A 21,293-nucleotide genomic window follows, 5' to 3' on the forward strand; every position below is an offset into this window, starting at 1 on the left:
CTGCCCACCGGTTCCACATTCCAAAGGTGCCTGGACACACTCGGCTGGCAGTGTTCGGCTGTCTCCTCCGCCCCTCCTCTGATGGGAGGCCAACGGTGGCACCAGCAGATGCGTGAGTGAGTGACTGCATGGCTGAATGAATGAATGCACGAATGACTGAATGACATAAAGTGGTCTAGAGGCAGGATTTTGAACAGGGAGAGCGTGAGTCCAATTCCGGGAGGAGCCCCAGCTGGAGCTCTCGGGGTCTCTACTCCCGCCCAAAGTGCTGCGCTCGTCCAGCCCCCGGCTGGAGAAAGGACGCTCCTTGATTGGCTCGGCCTTGGGGAGGCGGGCATCCACTGAGCCACGAGTTTGTAATGGCTCACTGGCCAGAACTTTGCCCAATCAACGCGATCGCTTCCTTTATAAGACCCCGCCTGCAACCAAGGAGGCGGAAGACAGCGCCTTCTGGTTGCCGCGGCAACCGTCAGCGGACCCTCGTCGTCCCAGCAACTATCCCAGACCTCCCGTCAACTTTTGCCGGGGCCTCTCCAATCACCCAGACAACCGCTACCCGTTCCGGTCAACCATCAACCCTTCCCTCATCACCCTGGCAACCATCGCCTGACCCCTTGGACGTCGTCTTCATCCCGTCTGCAGGCCTCCTCGCCCCACGCCTCCACCCTAGGCTCCGAGGTTCGTGGGCCCCAAGTCCCAAGGGCCCTCCTCCTGGCCCCCACGGCGGTATACATTGCCCCCTGCAGGGGAGGCCTGTCCTGTGGAGGCCGAGGCACTGCGCTGTGCTGACAGTCCATTGCTGTCTCTTCACTCGCATTCTTGCAGGGAACTATGGGACTGTCCAGCCGCCACAGGGAGCTCTTCAAAATGCAAGCCATGTCCCTCCCCTGCTGAAAACCCCGCTCTAGCTTCCCTTGAGAATCGATTTCAAACTCCTCACAGCCCCTGGCGGTCTGGTTAGCAGCTATTGGCCCCCACATTGTTACTCCAACAGCCAGAGCTCATTCCCTGCCTATTGATGGTTTCCTACTCCTGGGAAAAGTGAATTCCCCGACTAGGATCCAGCCTCTGGTTCCTCAGGGAAGTCTTACCTGAGCTGTCACTCACTTGAATAGCCCTCTTTCCTCCCTGTGAGCTCCAGGAATGGGCTATGGCTTACAATCCCACATCTTCCTATCCCAAACTTTCCTCCAGTTTCACAGAAATGCTAAACTTGTGCATGGGAGGTTTCTGTGAGCTGGATCAAATCTTTGCAAGCTTTAGCTTAAGATGGCCTGATAGTGCACACTGGATCCCTAGGATCTAGAACAATGCCTGGCATCTATGTTGAGTGAAAATATGTCTCTTTGGGGATAAGAGAGGGCAGAAGGGGAAGGCTTAGCAGTTGGGCTTTGTTTAGGTAGGCTCATCACAAAACTAGAAGGCCCCTGAGTCCTCATGCTACAGGTGAAGACACTGTCCCCAAGACACTAAATTCTAAAGCCAGGAAGATGGAAGTTGATCTGAAGGTCCACCCTCCACTTATAACCTCCTCATTTGGAGGCTGGACCCAGAAGCCTCCAGAGTCAGCAGAAGATTCTAGGAGCTGAAAGGCAAGGCCTCAGATCCCAGAGAGTCATTCAGGGAGCTGGTCTCTTTCTGTGCTGAGACCAGAATCTCATGTATGCTAACAGAACCCAGAGCTGTATTCCCAGGGATCTGAGACAGGCTGGTACAGGCTGGGGTGAGAGAACTTGACCTGACTTGAACTTGGTTATAATGGGGAAGGGGATTGTGGGAGCTGCCCTGAGCCCAGCTGGAGAGGAATCTGCATACCCACCTCCTTCCTATTGAAGGTCTTACCTTTGCAGGGTAGTCAAGAGGTAGGCAAGGAGGTCCCCCACTCTTAAACTAGACGCATTCTCATTGACACTGACTAATAGAGTTTTCTACACTGAAGTGACAATTGAGCACTTGAAATATAGCCAGTGTGACTGAGGCACCACATTTAAAATTGTATTTCATTTTAATTAATTTACATTCATATTGAAGTAGCCAACCGTGGCTAGCACTACCATATTGGACACAATATTGGAGAAGACTTGAGATCCAGACTGGAGGTGGAAGCTAGAGACAGAAATGTGTTTATAGTCTCTACAGCTATGCCGGGGGCAGCTTTGGTAAGAAGGGTTAAGACACCAAATTGTATCACCTAGCTCCGTGAAGGAGAGGTAAACCTGGTTCCTAGGGTCCAAGTGCTTGCAACACATGCACACACCTGCCTGGATGGTGTGCCTCAGGGAATCCATAGACACGTTTTTTGTGCCATCTAGAAGACTCACACCCATGGCTGATTCAGAAGTTCACCACGTTATGTACACTTTACAGACTCTCAGGCCCACACAGATGATGTGTTCCCAAGTATACACGTGCTTGTGTACCTGGGCAGGCCAGTGAGGAAGAAACACTATTCCAGCAGATCTTGCAAAAAGGCCCACATATACTGGTGCATCTCCTGGGGGTTGCTCTGTGGGATCCAGTGCCCCACACCTGGCAGGATGTGAGCCTCCAGGCGGCCTGGCACAAAGCGTCTACCAATGGCTTCCACCAGCCCCAGCTGGAAGTAGGGGTCCTTCTCCCCCCACAGCAGCAGTGTGGGTGTGGCCAGTTCCTGGGGTTCCAGGGGGAAGTTCCTATGGCCAAGACAGACAGATAGGCAGAAGAATGGCTACCCCTATTCCCTGCCCCTGGAACTCCTCTGAGCTTCTACCCTGGGTCCAGCCTTACCTGAAGAGGTTTCGGTAGTAGTTGATGGGCCCTGTGAGGCCACCGGGCTGAGAGAAGTTATAAAGGAAGGCCTCGAGTTCACTGGGGGTCAGGTGTGGGATGCCTCTCTTGCGGTGGGTAAGGGTGGTCTTCAAGATCTGGGTACAGAACAGGGTTCTGGCTTCAGTGTCCAACCTTCCTGGTCCCAACCTGCTACCCCACACCCCTAGGCCTTCACCCCACTGCACCTGGAAGTCAGACATGGACAGCAACTTCTCTGGCAGCCAAGGAAGCTGGAACAGGAACATGTAGTTCGATCGGAAGAACTGGCCAATGTGGCGTATCGAATAGTCTGGGAAGGGAATGAGGGGGAAAGAATGTGAGGCTTGGGTCTGGAATGGCTCTGCACCTTATCGTCCAACACCCAGGTCAGGCACACAGTCCTCAAGAATGCCACCACTGCCCTCCTGTCTGTGAAGACACTTGTCCCCTTCCTGGCCCAGGTACCAGCTTTCTTCCTTGCCAGGCAGTCCCTGTATTCACAGAACGGGGTGCCTCCCTCTGTAGCTCTTCGAAGCTCCCACAGCCCCCAGTAGGCTTCCCCTGCCTAGGTCTGGATGCAATCCCTGTTTCATTTGGCAAACATTTATGTGCCAGGTCTGGCTCTTGGAGACCCAAAAGTGAACAGGAGAGAAACACTCTCTACCCTCAAGAGCTTTCGGTCTAGGGCTGGAAACAGATAAGAAACAACAATGGTGATAGTGGGGGAAGAACGTCATGACTGTGCTGCTGGACACTGAAATCAGGTGAGGGCAGAGTGCTTGCTCGACCGGCATGCGCGAGGCCCTGGTTTCAACCCCAGTATCACAAAAATAAATAAATAATAAATAAAATCAGGTAACGTGGATTCGGGGGTATAAGTAGTAGAACACAAGCTGAACATGCTCAAGGCCCTGTGTACAATCCCCAGCACCAAACCCACACCCCCGAAATTCCCAGATCACGTGTGTGATAAGGCTCTGCTATCACAGTGTGTGGTTGCTTAGTTGTCTATGTCTTCACCAAAAGCAGGCCATTTAGACCCCCTTGCCTCAGTCTCCTCCAGTTGCAATATATTTTCGTAAGCCCAGGAACCCTGGATAGGCAACTGTGTACGTGCTCCCTGTCACAGGCAATTGCTACAGATTGAACATCGCTCATCTGAAAATCCGAAATGTTCCAAAATTCAAAACTTTTGAATGCCAATATGATGCCACGCATTGAAAATTCCACACTGGACCTCTGATGGTTCAATGTATACAAGCTTTTTTCACACACAAAATTATTAAAACTACTCTATAAATTACCTTCAGTCTACATGTGCAAGGTAGGTAGGAAATAATGAATTACAAATTATTTTCTTTCTTTCTTTCTTTTTGGTACCGGAGATTGAACCTAAGGGCACTTAGGCACTCAGCCACATCCCCAGCCCTTTTTTGTATTTTATTTAGAGACAGGGTCTCGTTGAGTTGTTAGGGCCACACTAAGTGCTGAGGCTGGCTTTGAACTTGTGATTCTCTTGCCTCAGCCTCTCCAGTCACAGGGATAACAGCTGTGCATCACTGCACCTGGCTGAGTTATGAACTATTTCATGTTTAGACCCCAGTCCCATCTGTAAGATATTGTGTGTATGCACATATTCTAACATCTAAAAATTTTGAAATCCAAAACAATTCTGGTCCTAGACAAATTTTTTTTTTTTTTTTTTTTTTTTTTTTTTCAGTGCTGGGGGAATTGAACCTAAGCCTCAAGCATGCTAGATAAGCATCTTACCACTAAGCTATAACCTCTTGGCTCTTATTTGTAAGTTCTTTAAAAATGTGGGTCACTCTTTTTTGTTTGTTTGATTTCTATGATGCTGGGGATTGAACCCAGGGCCTTGTGCATGTAAGGCAAGCACTCTACCAAATGAGCTATATCCCCAGCCCTGTGGGTCACTCTTAAGTGTAACTGTCATTGATTTTAGATTGAGGAGTGCCACAGGGAAGGGATCCAGGTTCACTGCTACACCCCTAGCCCTTGGCACATGACAGGTGAATGGAGAAGTGCAAATACAAACACAATGCCCTGCACACTGGCACATTCCAGCATCAGGACACACCTTGGTACACTGACATGGGGGCAGCACTGACCACAACCATCCGTTCTACCAGGGATGGGAAGTAGATGGAGAAATTCCAGGCAAGGAGAGCGCCCCAGTCATGGCTCACAAGGATGCACTTGGAGTAACCTGGAGGACAGAGGAGCTGGTGTAAGACGCCAGGTAGGAGCGAGGCAGGGTGGGCAACGTAGGAGATGGGCATGGACAGTACGGGGGAAGCCTTGTCTGGGATGGTGTTGACTTCTCACCTAGGCCCAGGATAACATCCTGGATGTCAGCCATGAGCAGGTCGGTGGTGTAGCAGTCCACATCCCTTGGAGCATCAGAGGGGCCGTAACCACGCAGGTCCACAGCCACAACATGGAAGTGGCTCTGAAACTCCCTGAGCTGGTGGCGCCAGGAGAACCTGCTCAGCAGGAGGGAGTGTGGGGGGAAGTTGAGTCAAGGCCCCCAGGAGGAACTTCCATCCTACGCACAACAGAGACTGGTGACCCCACCTTCCTGCTCTGGACTTCCCAGAAGAAAGGATGGGGAAAACCCAGGCAGATGCAGAGGCAAAGGCAGAGGCAAGCTGCATTCAAAAAACAGGCCAGCTTCAATCTCAATGCTCCTTGGTCCCATCCCCTCAGGGTCTACAGATCCTGAGGCATCCTGGTGTGGTCCTTCTGTCCTCTTGGCACTGTCAGGGCCCTAAAATGCTGCTCTGTAACCACGGGACTCCTCAGTCCTCATCCCCACCTCTTGGGTGCCATAGTGGTAGAAGCTCCTTCTCTCCACAGTTCCACGCGCCCCAGACATACCAGTTCTCAGGGAAGCCATGCAGAAACAGCATGAGGGTCCGGTTGCCATGGCCAGCGGAGACATAGTGCAGGCGCAGACCAGAGCTCTGCAGGAGGGCAAGATGTAAGGCCTGGGAATCCTTCCTCCCTAGACTTGAGCCACCAGGACTCTACTGAGCTGGATTTGGATTCAATCATTTCCTCCTTGCTCATTCCACCCCAAACCCTTGAGATTCCGCAGCCTTGGAGCACTCACCCTGAGGCTCAGAAAGCCATGCTTGCCCAGCGTGGGGTCCTTCAGGCAAGCTGGAGCCGCTCGCCTGGGGCGCCCGCAACAGCCACGTCTGGGTCGACACAGCACGTGCGTGAGCGCGATGCAGCCATAGATTGCCCCGGCCACCAGCGCCGCCGAGTACACTAAACTCCACATGAAGGCGCGCAGCAGCTTCAGCGTGAGGCGCGACGGCGCCAACAGGGCCGTCACCACCAGCTCCGGCATGTCGCCGCGCCCCGGGATGACGACGGCGCTGCGGTCGGGAACCTGGGCCAGGGGCTCTGGCAGCAGTGGCAAGGCGGGATCTGGCCCCGGGACCCCACCGCCTTTGGTCTGAGGACCCTCCGTGCCGTCTGGGCTGTGGGACTCGCTGAGAAAAATAGATGGGCAGCTCAGACAGAAACCACCACCGCACAAGACTCACCTAAGTGCCAGGTAAATACCTGGGTGTGACACGGACAGGAAACAAGTCTAGAAGGGTGTGGGGACAGAGCCCTCGAGGACCTTCTGTGGCTGGGGAGGGGCCTTGGGGGAAAAGATGACCGTGGGCGTGGCCTACGAAGGTCTGGGTGGAGCTTAAGATAGGGGCTGGACCTAGGAGGACACCTGAAGCAGGTGGGTGGTTCTAAACACTAGAGGGAAATTCCGAACCCAGACAAAAGCAGACCCTGGGCGAAATGGGCGGGGCCTCGAATGAAGGGGCGTGACATATGTAGGTGGGTGGAGAGCGGGTGGAGCTTGAAGGAGGTGGGGGCTTAACATTGGGCGGAGAAGGTCGGAGGCTGGGCCAATGAACTGGGATTGGTCTGTAGCTGGGCCAATGAGACGGGGAGGCGGGGCCGGAACCTAATATGGCAGGGAAGGCCCGAAAGCGGAAGAAGAGCAGGCAAAGCTGTGGCGGTTAGTCGAAGCAACCAGGTAGGTCTCGGTAGCCTCGGCTATCATCCCACCCGAGTGGCTCCCGCCTTGGAGCGCGTGACTTTCTTCTCGGCCTGACTCCGAGAGACCCGGCGGCATCTGCGCCCAGGTCTGGTTTCAACGGTGGGTCTTGAGGCCTCCGCCCCGCGCAGTCTTCCCATTGGTCCAGCGGACCCGCCAGCCCACCCCTACGCGGCTGTGATTGGACGGTGGCGGCCATTGATGTCCGAGCTACAGGTCCTGGCCTGATACCCTTAGCCGAATGTTGGGGTCTGGGCTCCGTGGGTGGAGACCAGTGGAGCGGGAGACCTGGACTCCTAGAGCCAGCTTGGGAGCGGGAGGAGGGCGGGGCCGAGCATGATGGAGCCCCGGGTCAGAGTCACGTCCCTACAAGGAGCCACTTTCTTCCACTCTCTTGCAGCCCTCCCCCAAGATTTTAGGGACATTCATTTAACCCTTATAGCAAGGTTATTAAGTGTGGGTAATATTATTTTGATGTTCTTGCATTACAGATCATGAACCTCAAGTTTCAGGATGAAGTTATTTGCCTGAAGTCATACCTCTGGCTAAACACAACCCAGGAATATTTACAGAGGAAAACATTAATCTGTGGCTCCAACCCTACAGCCACTGGAAAGCGTTCATCTTTCTTCTGGTGGTTACCTAGATTACCTATAATGTGTTTCTGTGGCTATTCTTTTTAAAAAAATATGTTTATTAGTTGATGAACCTTTATTTTTATGTGGTGCCAAGAATCAAACCCAGCGCCTCACATGCTAGGCAAGCACTTACCACTAAGCCACAACCCCAGCCTCTGTGGCTGTTTCTTGATTTACCATTTTGGAGCTTATCTATTTACTTACAGTCATCACCAGTGGACATGCAGTTTCCATTTTTACTTTCTCTCTTGGTTTCATCTAACTTAAAACACTCCATCCCTTGTAACCTTCCAGCTCTCTTTCTAGTTATCTTTATACCTTTGTATTATTAAACAGACTGTTTAATTATGGTCCCAGAACTGTACTTCCTGGGACCATAATTAAGCCCATGGGTTGCTACTTGAAGGAGAATGGCTGTTTATGTTCTGCCTCAGTAAACACTGCGTCTTGGAAAGGAATGACACTGATTACATTGCCTATATTTTAATTTTTGTGTTTTTGGTGGTACTGGGCATTGAACCCAGGGGTGCTTTACCACTGAGCTACATCTGCAGCCCTTTTTATTCAAACAGGGTCTTGCTAAATTGCTGAAGTTGGTCTAGAACTCAACCTTCTGCCTCAGCCTCCCAAGTAGCTGAGATTACAGGCTTGTGCTACTGTGCCCAGCCATTGCACTCATTTTTGTTCTCTCTAAAGATTTTTCTTGTGATTAGTCTATATCATAAATTTGGTTTCTTTTATATTTCATCAAATCAGTCCTCTGACAACTTCATTGTCCCAGATCTTTCCTGAATTCTCTAATCTGGCTGTATGGCTGCTCTAGTTGTCTGGGAACCTCTTTTTTTTGACAGAACCCTGACCCTGGCACTCACTTTACCCTTCCTCCCAACTCTACCCTCAAAAAGACAGCACTAGTGCTCACTTCAGTAGTACATATACTAAAAGTGAAAGATTAGAGAAAATTAGCATGGCCCCTGCACAAGGATCACACACAAATTCCCCAAGCATTCCATTAAAAAAAAAAAAGACAGCAGTAGTCATAGGAGGGTAATTTGATATTCAGTACAAATGTTTATTTTTGCAATGAGAACTGCACAAAAAAAAAAGAACCTTTTAGTATATAAGTGAAAAGTCTACGAATTCCCTTCTACAAATGTCTAAAGTGTTGTATATTAATACAAGTCTCAGATTCACTGACATGATTATTGGCCAAGCGATCCGTGCATACAGTACAATGGGGCTTGTACACACCTCTTAACTCTTGTATAGGACTAAGATTTCTAGTACTGTGGGAGGGATTTGGAAATGGCCAGAGAAATTAAATAAATCCCAGTTCTAATTACAACCCAGTTAGAGAAACATCAGAGAGGTGTGGAGAAGGCCATGGCAGAGTTAAAAATCTTTAGCAGGAAGGTGCAGACAAAACCATCTAACTCAACCATTGACTGAGCCTGGGGAAGTTTCTGAACAAAACAAAGAACAAAAATGAGGAGGGTGAGATGAGATGGAAGAAATCCCCAAAAACCAAAATGTGTCAAATTTGAACTGGCACAGTTCAAACAGGCACAGGTATATGAAGTGCCTGGTGTGGGCAGGGACACTGAGGAAGTGGGGGGGGCCACTGACTGGATGCCTTAACTACACCCTCCCTAGGAGGTTTGGCAGATCCTAAACACAAGACAAGGAAGAACCTTTCTGGTTGAAAAGGGGAATGTGGGTTAATAAACAGTGCTAGAAATGTTTCCGTTTGTCTCTGCATACATATATATACTCGAACCTTACATCCTTGGGGCTGTTCTTGGGTGCCACCCATGCCTTGTGGCTGGGGTATGTGCGTACAGTAAGCCCACTGGCAGGGAGGCCACTTGTGGGCTTTCTGGGGTGTGTTCCATGTGTATGCGCATGTGCGTGAGGTGAACGAGGATCCTATTTGGGGCGAGTGTACACTTACCTAAGAACATCTGGTTAACCCTGAGCTTAAATGAAAGGAGAAGTTAGGTAGAGGCAAGCAAGGTGGGATAAGTGGCCCAAATCCTTTGGTAAGTGGGGGACAGGGATGGAGGAGAGCAAATGGGACAAGTATGGTCTGGAGTTTGGCCAGAGTTCTATTGGGGCATGTCACCCACTTAGGCCAAGATCCACAGGAAGGCTGATGGGTTATCTGGGCTCCCTGTCACACCCTCAGCTTAGGGTGGTTGCTGTGAGCCTGAGTGGTTCCTGCCCAGGAAAGGCAGGAACAGGCCACAGGAAAGGGGCTATGTTGTCATTGTTGGTAGTTCTTGTGCAGAGGTGGCCCGGGGTCCTGAGAGCATAGAGGAACCTGGGCCTAGCCTAGGCAACCGCTGGTTCACAAAGAAATGTCAGGGAGACACCAGTATTAAAAAAGAGAGATGTGTTTATTCCATGATCAGTACAGACCAAATGCATATTCACCGTATGAAAGTCAAACCAGTCAGTGACTCCAGAGTTTGGCCAACACTGAGGCACCAGCATTGTGGTGTAGTGGGTTCTCATGGCACTCATAACCTCGCCAAGGGCTCCGATTATTAAAAAAAAAAAAAAAAAAAAAAAAATTATGGGAGGGAGCAGCCACCTGGTTGGGACTGGGCACTGGGCAGGGAAAGCCTCTGCCTCAGTCTGTGCCCCCTCACCCCCTAGTTCCTGAAGCCCACCTAATCCTCAGTCCCTTCCTTTCTTGGTTAAAAAAACAAAAACAAAAACAAAACAAAACAAAAACACCCCAAAAACAAAAAACACAGATTTGACATTAAAAACAAAGAAAGAAAAGCCAACAAATGGCAGGGAGAGGGGGATCGCAGCTTTCTGGTTTATAATTAAAAATAGACTAATAGAGTTTGAAACTGAGTAAAATATAGGCAGGGTTTTTTTTTTTTTTTTTTTTTTTTCTATTTTGCTTTTTTTTTTGTGAATTTTTTTGTTTTGTTTTTTACACTGGTTTGGTGGAGTCACCAACAAACTTCAAACAAAGATATGCCAACTATGTTCACTATACAGTACAGCCACGGTCACACACTACCCACAGTGCGGTGGGAGCCGCCGCTCAATGAGACGATCACACCATTTCGGAGATAAGCAGTGCCATTGTGTCTGGAGAAGAGAGAATTAAAAATAAAATAGAATTCAACAAAAAAATATATATATAGAAAAAAACAAAAACAAAAACAAAACAGAAACACAGGTGGGAAGGAACTGACTTTGGTTGGTGGCCTCACTCCCCGGGCAAGGCCCGCCCACACTCATGGGACGGTCACCTCGATCAGAATTGCCATGGACACACACACACCTCCACGGCACTATTCCCTTTTGCACAAGCGAACACTTATAGAGAGCGGCTCTCAATTAAAGGCTTGTGGGGGGAGGGGAGGGAGGGGTCTGTTCAAGGCAAAGTCAGTGCCAGCAAGGGGATGTGAGCCACTGCCCTCGTCCGCTGCAGCCCACTTGGACCTGTCCTGGCCTCTTAGGAGCAAGCGGCGATGGCTGGGGTGTGGGGAAGGACTCCCATCGGGCAGGACGTCACAAACGTCACGTTCTCAGGGACAGAAAATCAGTCATGGCGGCAGCGACAGTGTCCTGTGTATACTGTGTAGACATTTGGCGGAGAGAAGGGCTTCTGCCCCACACGCGGGGACACAGGCCTTGAGTCCGGCCGGCACTTGCTCTTGCTCGTATTGAGGCGTGCTCTGAGCTGACGTCCTGTGAGAGGGGTGGCGGGACGTCCCTCCGGCTGGCTGTAAGGCAGATGGGCTCTGCGATCTTCAGCTGCCCGTCAGGCCTGCCCTGGGCATAGCATGCAGTAGGGCCAGGCCTGGAGACACCCCGGCCCCTGCTACCGCCTCCACTGCCGTCCCTAACACTATGGAGAGTCAATGTTTTGCCAGAAAATCAAAGTCAGAAGTCACCTAGGTGCTCTCAGAAAAGATTTTCTTCAAATATTGACAATAGATCACTCTGGAAATTCATGTCAATCGTAGCTGCCATCTGGAGGGGAAGAGGAAGGAAGGTGGGAATGAGTTTGGGTGCCCTGCTCCTGCTGTGGCTCTAAGACTTCCTTCATAACCCAGCACCCATGCTGTCTGTGTTTGGCCCCAGACCTTCCCCAGGACTCTTCCCTCAGGGCCCATCCTCAGAGCACCTGGGTTGTCTATATACCAGCTGAGTCACCTCTGAGTCCAGAGGCTAGCCTGGTGTGCACCAGCAGGCCTGGGCTCACCATCTGCCCCTCCTCCCTCTCCCAGGCCTCCTTTGCTACTTCCTCCAGGTAGATTTCTGCCCAAGAGTTCCCACTAGGGTCCCAGACTCACGGCCTCCCGGCGCCTTCGCTCCTGCTCCCGCTTCCGGGCCAATTCCCTCTGCTGGTCCAGCATGGACTGGGGCTGGGAGCTTTGGGCCTGGGGGGCGGCGGCGGCAGCCACAGCGGCAGCCTGCTGCTGCTGCTGCTGCTGCTGTTCTTGCCGTTGTTGCTGCTGCTGCTGCTGCTGCTCCTGGCGCCGCCGCGCCTCCTCATGGGCTCGCCGTGCCTGCTCCAGTGCATCTTCGTCCTCTCGGCTCCTGGGCAGAGCAGGGCCCTGGGTCAGCCTGGGGCCTTGGTGTGGCCCTGAGAGCCCCGGTGCCCTGCCCGGACCACAGCCCACCTCATGCGCTCCTGCCGCAGTCGCTCTTTCTCCTTCTCTGCATGCTCAGCCTGTGCCTTCAGGGCCTTCTCCCGCTCTTCCTTCTCCCGAGCAGCACGGCGAAACTGTTCAAAACTGTCACTTGATGACTTAGCTGTAGAGGATGGGGTGGTTGGATGCTTCTGTACCAGGCTGGCCCAGGAGCCCATGTTCTTGATTTTCAGGTCCTGCAGGGCACAGAAACCAAGAGGAGTAAGAAGCCTACTATGCCTTAGGGAGTTCATGCCCTCCAACTCCAAGGTGCCTCCCTGGCGTGAGGACCACAGGGCAACCACTGGTCTACTATCCCTACCTTTTTTGGTGCCACTGGTGTCTTAGGCTCCTGTTTCTGTTTGTCCTTGTCAGGGGCCCCTGGAGGGGCTGCATTCTGTTCAGGGGGTCGGATCACAGGTCTCCCAACATCCACAGGTTTCAACTCAGGCCCTGGAATACAAACAGCCTGTGGGCCTGGGCCCACCTTATCCCAGTAGGACAAGATCCATGGCCCCAGAGTAAGCTCATGTCTGGCATAGGCCTGGGGCCCTGAGCTCCAGGTGTGGGCAGGGAGGACACTCACGCTGGGGCATGTGGACTGGGGCCTTGATGCTCTCCGGGTGCTTGGGGGGCTCCGGCCGCAGTGTGGGACTGAAGGGCTCACTGCGGATGATGGGTGAGTGGATTTTCTCCTCTTTCACCACCACCAGGGGCTGGGGCTGGACCACTGAGGCCTTATGCAAATCCTGAAACAGCAGAGGCACCATGGTCTGTGAGACAGGCAGGCACTCCTGGCTGTGGCCCACGCCTACCCGTGAGGGATGTGGCCTGGCTCGGCCCTTACCTGCTTCTTAGGCTGGACATTTTGCTGGGGTGGAGACTGGTGGGTCAGGCTCTGGAACGGTGGCATCTGGGGGGAATGTATCATAAGCGGGGAGGGGGCTTCACGGAGGTGACCTAGGAGAGGGCACAAGGAGCATTTCAGGGGGCTAGCATAAAGTCCACCAGCCCTGGGCCACAAGAAAATTGTAACAGGGGAAGGGGATGTAGAACCAGCATGAGGCCTGGCTGGGCTTGACAGAGTAAAAGATCCAAAAAAATCTCCTGGGCCTGATAAGGATTTGACTCCCTTCCCCCAAAGGACTGAGTGTGGGGTCTCAGGTGGGGTCCAGGCACTAGAACTTTTTAAAAATAGTTTCAGACAGTTCTAAAATGTGGCTTGAGCTAAACATAAGGGATGTCAATCTACAAGGATGAGCCTGGTCCCCACTTTGCCCCTGAGCAGCCTGGATCACCTGGGTGGTTGCTGAGGACCTGGGGCCTAGTCCTTGGGGGTGAGGGTGGGGATTTTCAGAACCCTTCCTAAAGTCCTGTCCTCTAACTCAGCCTGTCTGTAAAACAGGGAAGTCAGGAACTGGCCTCCACCTGGACAGAGTAAGTAGAATAGGTCCTGGGACCTCGCCTTGTGGCTAGGAGAGACCCAAAGAGTTGCAGGTCAGAGGAACCCTGGAGAGCCCTGCTGATGGCCACTGAGAAATAGACCCTGAAGTACTTTAGTGTCCTTAGCTGTGTAGCGAGGAAACTGAAACCCAGGTCACAGTGAGCCAGCAGCTCAAAACTGGGCAACTGAAGGAGCTAAGTCCCACCCAACCCAATGCAACCCAGACACCCCTCTGCCCAAATTCTTGCCTGAAGGGGCCTTGCCACCTGATACAATGTGGCCAGCTACAGCTCAGGACAAGCCAAGCTATCCACAAGAATAAGTACCGCCTTTCCAACACATTCTGAGTTCTGCTTCATGCTTCACGCTGAGCAATTTAATTTGGTCCTACATGCCAACCTCCAGGTCCTGCTTCCAAGCCACTGTCTGCCAGCAAAGACACTCTTGGGTCTGCCAAGAGCCCCCCAGTTGAAGGTCTCTATTTTGATATGCCTGGAGTAGACCATAATGCCCCAGGTGTGTCACACCCTCCTGTCACTCTCTAAAGACAGGACTCGCCCTTCAAAGTTGTTTGTTGTTTGGAGTCTATAACTGTTGCACGGTTTGCCCAGTCCCTGCAGTCTCATAATCCTCTGGGGTTGGTTTTATTGGCTTTGACACTTATCTCCATTGTAGTGGTTCAGGACAACTACCATCTTATCTTGCTGGCCCTGGTTTTGGCCTGGTGCCAGCGATCCACAGGTCACATGAACATGACAGGCTCCCAGCTAGGGCTAGGTTGTTGGGGAGAATCTGCTGAAGCTGATTAGGCCAACAGAAGGCTCTTGGGCTGATGCTATAAGGAACCACCCACCTTCTGGTAGCCTTAGAGGGCTGGCAATTAAGATACGGCACTGGAAAGCTGGCTGGGTGCCCAGGGATGCCTGCTGAGCCTCTGTGGAACTCTTGACAACCTCATTTTTGGCTCAAAGTCCCCAACTGTGTTCCAACCTTCACCATTCCTCATGCCCCTTCCTAGGCTGTAGGAGCTTGAGTCAGGGCTTGGGACTCAAAGAAGAGGTGGCCAGATATCCTAGGCTACTGACCTAAGCCCCCCCAAATGCCAGTTGTTCTGTCACCTATCACCTTCCTCCCACAGGGAAGCTTGGCCTTCTCTGAGTGAGAATAGCCACAGCTGCACAGTGATGAAGCCCAAAACCAGTTTTTCCCAGGGAGAATAGACAGCTGCTCTCAGCTCAGGACACAGGCAACCCACTTGCACCTGGCAGTTTCTACTACTCAAGTTTGTGGGCTGCACTTGGAGATCCTCCAAGGCAGACTGTACAACCTATGCTATCAGTCCAGGACAACTGCCCTGATCCTTAAGTGTTCCACATCACAAGACATGAATGAACATTTTCTGGCCAAAATATTTTGGTGTTGAGAGAAGAGCCCCACTGTTCCAAAACAGTGCCCACAGCCCAGACCTGATTCTGGCTCTACCTGAATCTCATTTCCATACTGTTTACTAAATTAGCAATTGCTTGTACTATAGTCATCTCTTCCAGAAAGCCTATTCTGAACTCCAAACGTGGATTAGATGCCTCTCTGGGGCTCCTGGATTCCCCATCTTGCAGGAGTTAAGGGTGCATTGCCATGTTCTCTTAGAACTGTGTGTTCTAGGGCTGGGATTGTGGCTCAGTGGTTGAGCACTTGCCTAGCAGGAGTGAGGCACTGGGTTTGATTCTCAGCACCACATATAAATAAATGAATAAAATAAAGGTCTATCAACATCTAAAAGATACTTAAAAAAAAAAAAAAAAAAAAAAAAAAAAAAGAACTGTGTGTTCTAAGAGAAGAAAGGAAGCCTTACTTTGGGCAATCTCGATGTGCAAGCAGGAGAGAGCGCCGATAAAGACACTGTAGGAAGCACCAATGTTCCCTGAGTACAGCTCCTCTCTTTAACTGCCCCAAGCCTTTAGAGCTCAATTCTGAGCTCACTGTAGTCTGAAACATAAGCTAACTCTTTTGGTTTTTTCAAGAATAAAACTCCAGGCCCAATACCAGCTTCCCCAGAGCCCAAGGGCAGGGCCACTTACCAGTTGAGTAGGGATCCGACTTGTGGTGCCGGGGTGAAGGGTGATGCTGGATGACTTGTTGAGGTTTGGCGGGCTGGGGTGGGGGTGGCTGCTGGCCTGGGGGTGGGTGGGGGGGCTGCTGGCCTGGGGGTGGTGGAGGTTGCTGGATGTGGGCGGAGAACTGCATGGGCTGCAAGTGCACTGGTCGTGGTGGGGGCTGGTGTTGCTGCTGGGGTGGCGGCTGGGGCTGGGGTGGTGGGGGTGGCGGCGGCTGCTGTTGGAGTTGCTGCTGCACAGAAGGATGGGGAGGAGGTGGCAGGGGTGGAGGGGGTTGGGACTGCACCTTCACGGAAGGGAGTAGCGGCGTTGGGGGCTGCACCTTCTGCAGTTGCTGCAGATACAGCTGCATCTGCATGGAGGTGAGGGGTGGGGCAGGTGGCTCTTCGTCCTCCAGCAACACTTGAGGGGGCTGGGCCATAGGGGGCTGTGGGAGCAGTGGTGGCTGGGTCAGGGCAGGAGACACGGCAGGGGGCCGGGTGGGCTTAGGGGGGAGGGCGGCAGCTCGGTTGCTGGGCCGTGATGGCTGCTGGGGCAGTGCGTTGTGCAAAGCTGGAAGAACACAATAGTGTGGCAGTGAGGTCCAAGAGCCCTGTTACCAAGGCTGGCCTTCCTGCTCTATGCTGACCCTGTCTGGACTCTAGTGACCTCCTTTTGGTCTCTTGTCAACCAGCATTCTCTCCCCACCCTCTACAGCTGTGCTGTTCCCCTAACCCTTCTGCTGGCTCATGCTCTCACACAGCTTCCTTTGGACAGGCGTTGGTCACCACTCATAGACCTTCACCAGTTCATCAGGAGGGAGTGGTCCTGTCCTACATCACCCAGTACATGCTACCCAGGCTCCACAGGACTAACTTTTATCAGGATGAGTATGTTCCTACATCCCCCAACTGGGAACTGCAGAGGGATCCCATCATTTTTCACTTAATACAACGTCTGGCCCCACAAAAATGAATCTGTAGCTTCTGAATTAAAATGCTAGTTCCTTGCCACTTTTATTTCTAAGACAGTCCCAAGAAGTTGCTGATCTGGGCAACTGAGGCTAAGAAATTGTCTGAAGTATCCATTATGGTAGGGTGGAACCCAGGTAGAAAGGGGGCAGTGGCCACCGCTCACCTGGAGGAGAGACCACGGCGTGCTGGTTGAGATGGGGCGGAGTGCTGTGCTCAGGTGGTTGGGGCAGGTGAGGGGGCAGCTCAGGCTGCGGTAGGTGCAGGATGGGCTGTGTGAAGTGGCCGATGGGGTCGAAGACGCTGCCTGGGAGCTGCGGCTCCAGAACAGGTACCTGGGCCGCGATGAAGGGCGGGGGTGAGGACTTCATCACTGGGGCTGCCTGCTGTGGCATGGAGGGTGGGGGCGGCGGGGGTGGGGGTGGTGGTTGCTGCTGCTGCTGCTGCTGCTGCTGCTGCTGCTGCTGAGGCGGTGGGGGCTGCTGGGGAGGAGGGGGTGGCTGCTGGGGCACAGGGGCCGGGGCTGGCTGCATCTGCTGATGGTGGTGGTGATGGTGCTGTAGGCAGACAGAAAGATATATAGGCTGACATCAGGCAGGCAGAACAGACTCAATCAGACCCAGGGTGCCCCTGTGGCTGAAAGAGCCGAGTGGCTGGCCAGCTCTCACCTAAGAGAGGGCAACCCTGAGCCACATACCTTCTTCTGGTCCCTCCCGGGGTGCCCCTTCTTTTTTGACTTCGGAGCCATCTCTGCAGAGAAAAGAGAAGGTGGTAAGGCTCTGGCGGAGGATCATAAGCTGGCTCTGAATGCAGAAGAGAAAAAGGGTGCAGGGCTTTTTTTGAGGGTAGGTGGGGCCCAGAATAGTCATGGGGAAGGGGAATAATGGGTGTCACCTAGCCATCTGCCTTTCCTAGTGGGGGTTATGCCTGAAAAAAGCACCCCCAGTCCTGCCCCCCAAGCTTCAGACCACCAGTGCTATCGAAGGCTGATTTGCTGAACGCACTAGAAGCTGAGATCTTGCCCAAGATCTTCCCCTAGTCACATGTTGCTTTGGGTGTTCACATACTCTGGACCTGAACTGGCTGTTTTGGATAACCTGTGATGTTGGAAATGATCCAATTCATTTAACAGTTGAGAAAAGTGAGCTCTGAGAAGTTAAGGAGACTTGTTCAGGGTCACACAGTTAAAATGTAGCAATCTGGGGCCTCTAACTGCATTGCCTTTTGAGACCCCTACCTTCTCACACTCCCAGGGGAAGCAATGGCTGGAGCTGAGACTAATGCTGTTGGTGAGTCACAGCCTGGTCACAGAACCACAGCCCCCCCCCCCCCCCCCCCCCCCCCGCCACCGGCCGCCAAGTGAGCACCTCTGGGGAGGCAAGGAAGCAAATCAGCCTCCCCCAGCACTAACAGGTACAAACAGGGCAGATGCTCATAGTCATGGCTATCAAAGGAGGACACAAGCCTGCTTCCTCTTTCCTTGGGGGAGACAGAACTCGAGAGATTTCCATTCTCTGGGGCAGAACCAAGGTGTTGCAGAGAAGGCAGCATGTACCCTAACAGAATTCTCTGGAGTCAGCTTGGTGCTGACACCACGTAGATATTTCTAGGATGTGCCTGCCTCCTCAAGGCATCCTTTATAAAGGCCTGTGCACTACCTCTGCTCCTTCCCCAGAGGTTCATGTTAAAGAATGTTTACCAGCTGGATGCCTCCTCACATAATAGATGGTGTACCAGTTCCAGAGAAGGAAACCACCCTAGCTTGTGCTTCCAGGTTGGCAAGTAATATATGTAGTCTTTCAGATTCTTGTCATGGAGGCAAGAATCTTGAACCTTGTACCTTTGCCTGGCTTCCCCTGAACTCCTTGCCAGGATGTCCAACCTTACTGCTGATTTCAGAGGATGCATGCTTTGTCCAAATCACGGCTACCTCTCTGTTCAGGGTTGCTTCACGAGGGCCGTGCTAAGCTTGTGAGATGCATGACCTTGAGGTGCAACGTACCACCAAAAGGGATGAGACAGGACCTCACGCCCTGTAAAGCTCACCACTCCATGCAAAAGACAAGACATGGACACACACCTCAGCAGCTATAGACACATGTCCTCATAACAAATGGCAAAGGGCAGCAAGTGAGGAACCTAGGACATGGGAACCAAAGATGAGGTCCCAAACCTGAACACCAGGATATAGGGCTCAGGACTCTAGGTCAGAGTAAAAATCTAGAGGGATGTTCTTGTAGGTGAGATATACAAAAGGGGACAGTTTGGGTAGACTTGCAGGGTCAAGGCAACAAGGTGTGTTTGCTGTGAGGTTGAAGAAATGCTAGCTGGAGAGGCTGGATATCCCAGGACCAGAGGTGAGGTGAGGTCTGCAGAGCTCTGGTCTTAGCAGCAGAGGTCACTGAGCCAAGGGAACAGGAGGAGCAGTCCTGGACCTCTCCAGGATGGGCTCTTCTAGCACCTGTTCCAGTGCAAGGTGGTTGTGGGTCAGGGTGGCTGCTCAAATGCAGGGCATACTTATGAGGGAACTGGGCACAGAAAGGGGAAGTTAGGGAAAGAAGCCAGGTCACCATGTGAAGTCTGACCTCGATAAGCCTCAGGAATATGTCCAGACACTGTCCAGTGGTGGAAAGGTGGCTGGGTGGAGCCATGGCGACCTGTTGACCAGTAACCTTGAATAAACCATTCCTTTTCCCCTTAGAGAAAGGAGGAGCAGTTGAGCAGAGGTCCACATGAACAGGCATGTGAACAAGGACAATGGGCTCCTGGGGGTTCCAGGGAGGGTCTTGGCTGCCTTGGAAAGCTCACAGGAGTGTGTTCCAGGGTTTGTCTCCAGAGTGGAGAAGGTGGAAGGCACAAGGCAGACCCCTGGGCCCAGATGAGATTAAAGGAGCCAGTGGTGGGGGCCAAGGAGAGCCGGAGTGTGTTTTGGGGCAGACCCATTTGGCTCCCATAGCCTGAGCCTTGTGTTGGAGTTACCAGTAAGAAGACAAGACAGGAAGTGCACAGCTTCACAACACACCAGTCCCAGACACCCCCACACAAAACTCTCTGGAAAGGGTTACATGGAGATGGCCTCAAGTACTGTGTGATCTTTATTCCATGACAATCTTCAACTCAACACAAATTTCATCTTTACATAGGATAGTAATTGTACAAAGGAATAAAACGTTTTGTAAAATCTGATTAAAACACTGATTTCTCCCACCCCACCCCCCACCCAGACCCACTTTAGCCAAGGAGACAGAAAGGAGGGTTAAGGGCAGGGCAGGGCAGGGCAGGGCAGGGCAGGGCGGGTAGAGGAGAGGAGCCCTTGCTAGTTCTGCCACAGGACCCCAGCAAGCCCTTGGCTGAACTCTTCTATTGCCTAGATCAGGAAGCTGCCAACAAGGAAGAGTGGGTGGATACTGTCCTGTCTCCTGTGTTCTCCAGGCACCCAGCACAGGTGACAGTTTAAGTCTAAAGAGCTCTCAAGCTCAATGGGCTCTGGATATGCTCTGGCAGATGGAAGCCCCACAGGCAAGAAAGATGGGATCCCTGGACAGCAAAGGTGTGAGGACCCTGCAGGAGAGCTGGCCTGTAACTACAGCTTGGGTATACTTTGTATGGGGAAGAGAAGGGGTGGCATGTGGCTGAGATACTGTGGGAATCGAGGCTGCCATTTGGTCCAAGACAGCAGAATCTTCCCAGAAAGATAATGCCAGCAGCTTCCCAAGTGTCCTGTGGGAATCTCTGGGCACAAATCGCACCACCCCAGCCAAGCCAAGTTCACTTGGAACACATAAGGCGCAGGCCAAAGGGCAGCTCAAAATAGTCTGTTTGGCAAATGGAGCTGACTGGAAGCCGGATGCCTGGAAAAGATTGGGAGTGGCTTAGGAACTCAGAAGCATCACTGTAGGGGCCTGGGAAATTTGGGGGAGGCTGGGGCTAGACCCTGTAGCCATAGCAGGTCTGGGGCAGTAAGCAGCACAAGGACATGAGGAGCTGAGGAGGGCTGCCAGATTTCTCTAGGCAGGCACCCATAGCCTGACAATAATAAATGGCACCTCCTCAACCTGTTTCCAGCTCCAGAAGGCAGACTCCAAGGTTTTAGGAGATGGCAGATATCTAAGTACACATAAACTTCACTTTAAAAAAAGAAGGGAAAAAAGAGCCCTCTAGAATGTAGATGCAGTTTCTTAAGGAACATTACATTTTAGGCAGTGTCTTGCTGAGATGCTGGATTCATGACCAAAAAAGGGTTGATATTTATTTTTAGAGCAAAAAAGTCTATTTGGTGCCCCTGGAAGGGCTTGGATGATGTGGCTACTCTTGATTACCCCAGCCCCAGTGCCTGTCATCATTCTAGGGGACTGAAGACTGGTAATGCCCCTTAAGATGGGCAGCAGGCAGCCCACGAGGGGCTGTGGTTGATGGGCCTGAGTGACCCTCACCAGAAGTTCTGAAGGTGTTTTCCTCTTGAGAAGAAGAGGCCAAAGAAGTTGTGAAAATGCACACCAGGCAACATAAACTTCTAGAAATAGAAACAACGGGGATGGAAGGTAGACTTCAGGAGGCTTGAGTCAGCTGTGGCTGGTGATAGCCCCCTAATTAAGTCAACCAGGATGGC

General features: G+C 52.1%; 2 protein-coding genes and 1 long non-coding RNA gene across 3 annotated transcripts in view; 1 reads left to right on the forward strand and 2 right to left on the reverse strand.

The window, feature by feature from the left end:
• Positions 1–1,974: 1,974 nt before the first annotated feature.
• EPHX3 (epoxide hydrolase 3) lies at positions 1,975–6,562 on the reverse strand. Its single transcript, XM_079114091.1, has 7 exons — positions 5,921–6,562; positions 5,686–5,771; positions 5,134–5,291; positions 4,886–5,014; positions 2,994–3,097; positions 2,767–2,903; positions 1,975–2,672 (listed from the first exon to the last, which is right to left on the reverse strand). Exons 1-7 carry the CDS (start codon positions 6,161–6,163, stop codon positions 2,447–2,449), a joined length of 1,083 nt encoding a protein of 360 aa, XP_078970217.1. The 5' UTR covers positions 6,164–6,562; the 3' UTR covers positions 1,975–2,446.
• Positions 6,563–6,779: 217 nt separating this feature from the next.
• Positions 6,780–10,088, forward strand: LOC306645938. The gene is made up of 2 exons (XR_013759764.1): positions 6,780–6,979; positions 7,369–10,088. It is a non-coding gene; the product is annotated as an uncharacterized lncRNA (long non-coding RNA).
• Positions 9,891–21,293, reverse strand: part of BRD4 (bromodomain containing 4) — an 84,469-nt gene continuing 73,066 nt past the window's right edge. The window contains exons 12-20 of the mRNA XM_079114069.1: positions 17,382–17,434; positions 16,851–17,241; positions 15,699–16,286; positions 13,024–13,136; positions 12,763–12,925; positions 12,499–12,629; positions 12,168–12,373; positions 11,838–12,084; positions 9,891–11,514 (exon numbers count right to left, since the gene is read on the reverse strand). Of these exons, the coding sequence (XP_078970195.1) occupies positions 11,446–11,514; positions 11,838–12,084; positions 12,168–12,373; positions 12,499–12,629; positions 12,763–12,925; positions 13,024–13,136; positions 15,699–16,286; positions 16,851–17,241; positions 17,382–17,434 (1,961 nt within the window). The 3' untranslated portion in view covers positions 9,891–11,445. The remainder of the gene's footprint in view (positions 11,515–11,837; positions 12,085–12,167; positions 12,374–12,498; positions 12,630–12,762; positions 12,926–13,023; positions 13,137–15,698; positions 16,287–16,850; positions 17,242–17,381; positions 17,435–21,293) is intronic.

The sequence above is a fragment of the Sciurus vulgaris genome (genome assembly GCF_902686455.1).
Source record: "Sciurus vulgaris genome assembly, chromosome: 16".
In the NCBI taxonomy this organism is placed as follows: domain Eukaryota; kingdom Metazoa; phylum Chordata; class Mammalia; order Rodentia; family Sciuridae; genus Sciurus; species Sciurus vulgaris.

What these genes read in the sequence shown, in the direction of transcription:
- EPHX3 (XM_079114091.1), bottom strand. Translation starts at nt 6,163, where the DNA reads ATGCCGGAGCTGGTGGTGACGGCCCTGTTGGCGCCGTCGCGCCTCACG. An exon ending in CATGGCTTCCCTGAGAACTG is followed by an intron (nt 5,292 to 5,685) that starts GTATGTCTGGGG and finishes CCTGCTGAGCAG; the next exon opens with GTTCTCCTGGCGCCACCAGC. An exon ending in TGTCCATGTCTGACTTCCAG is followed by an intron (nt 2,904 to 2,993) that starts GTGCAGTGGGGT and finishes TTCTGTACCCAG; the next exon opens with ATCTTGAAGACCACCCTTAC.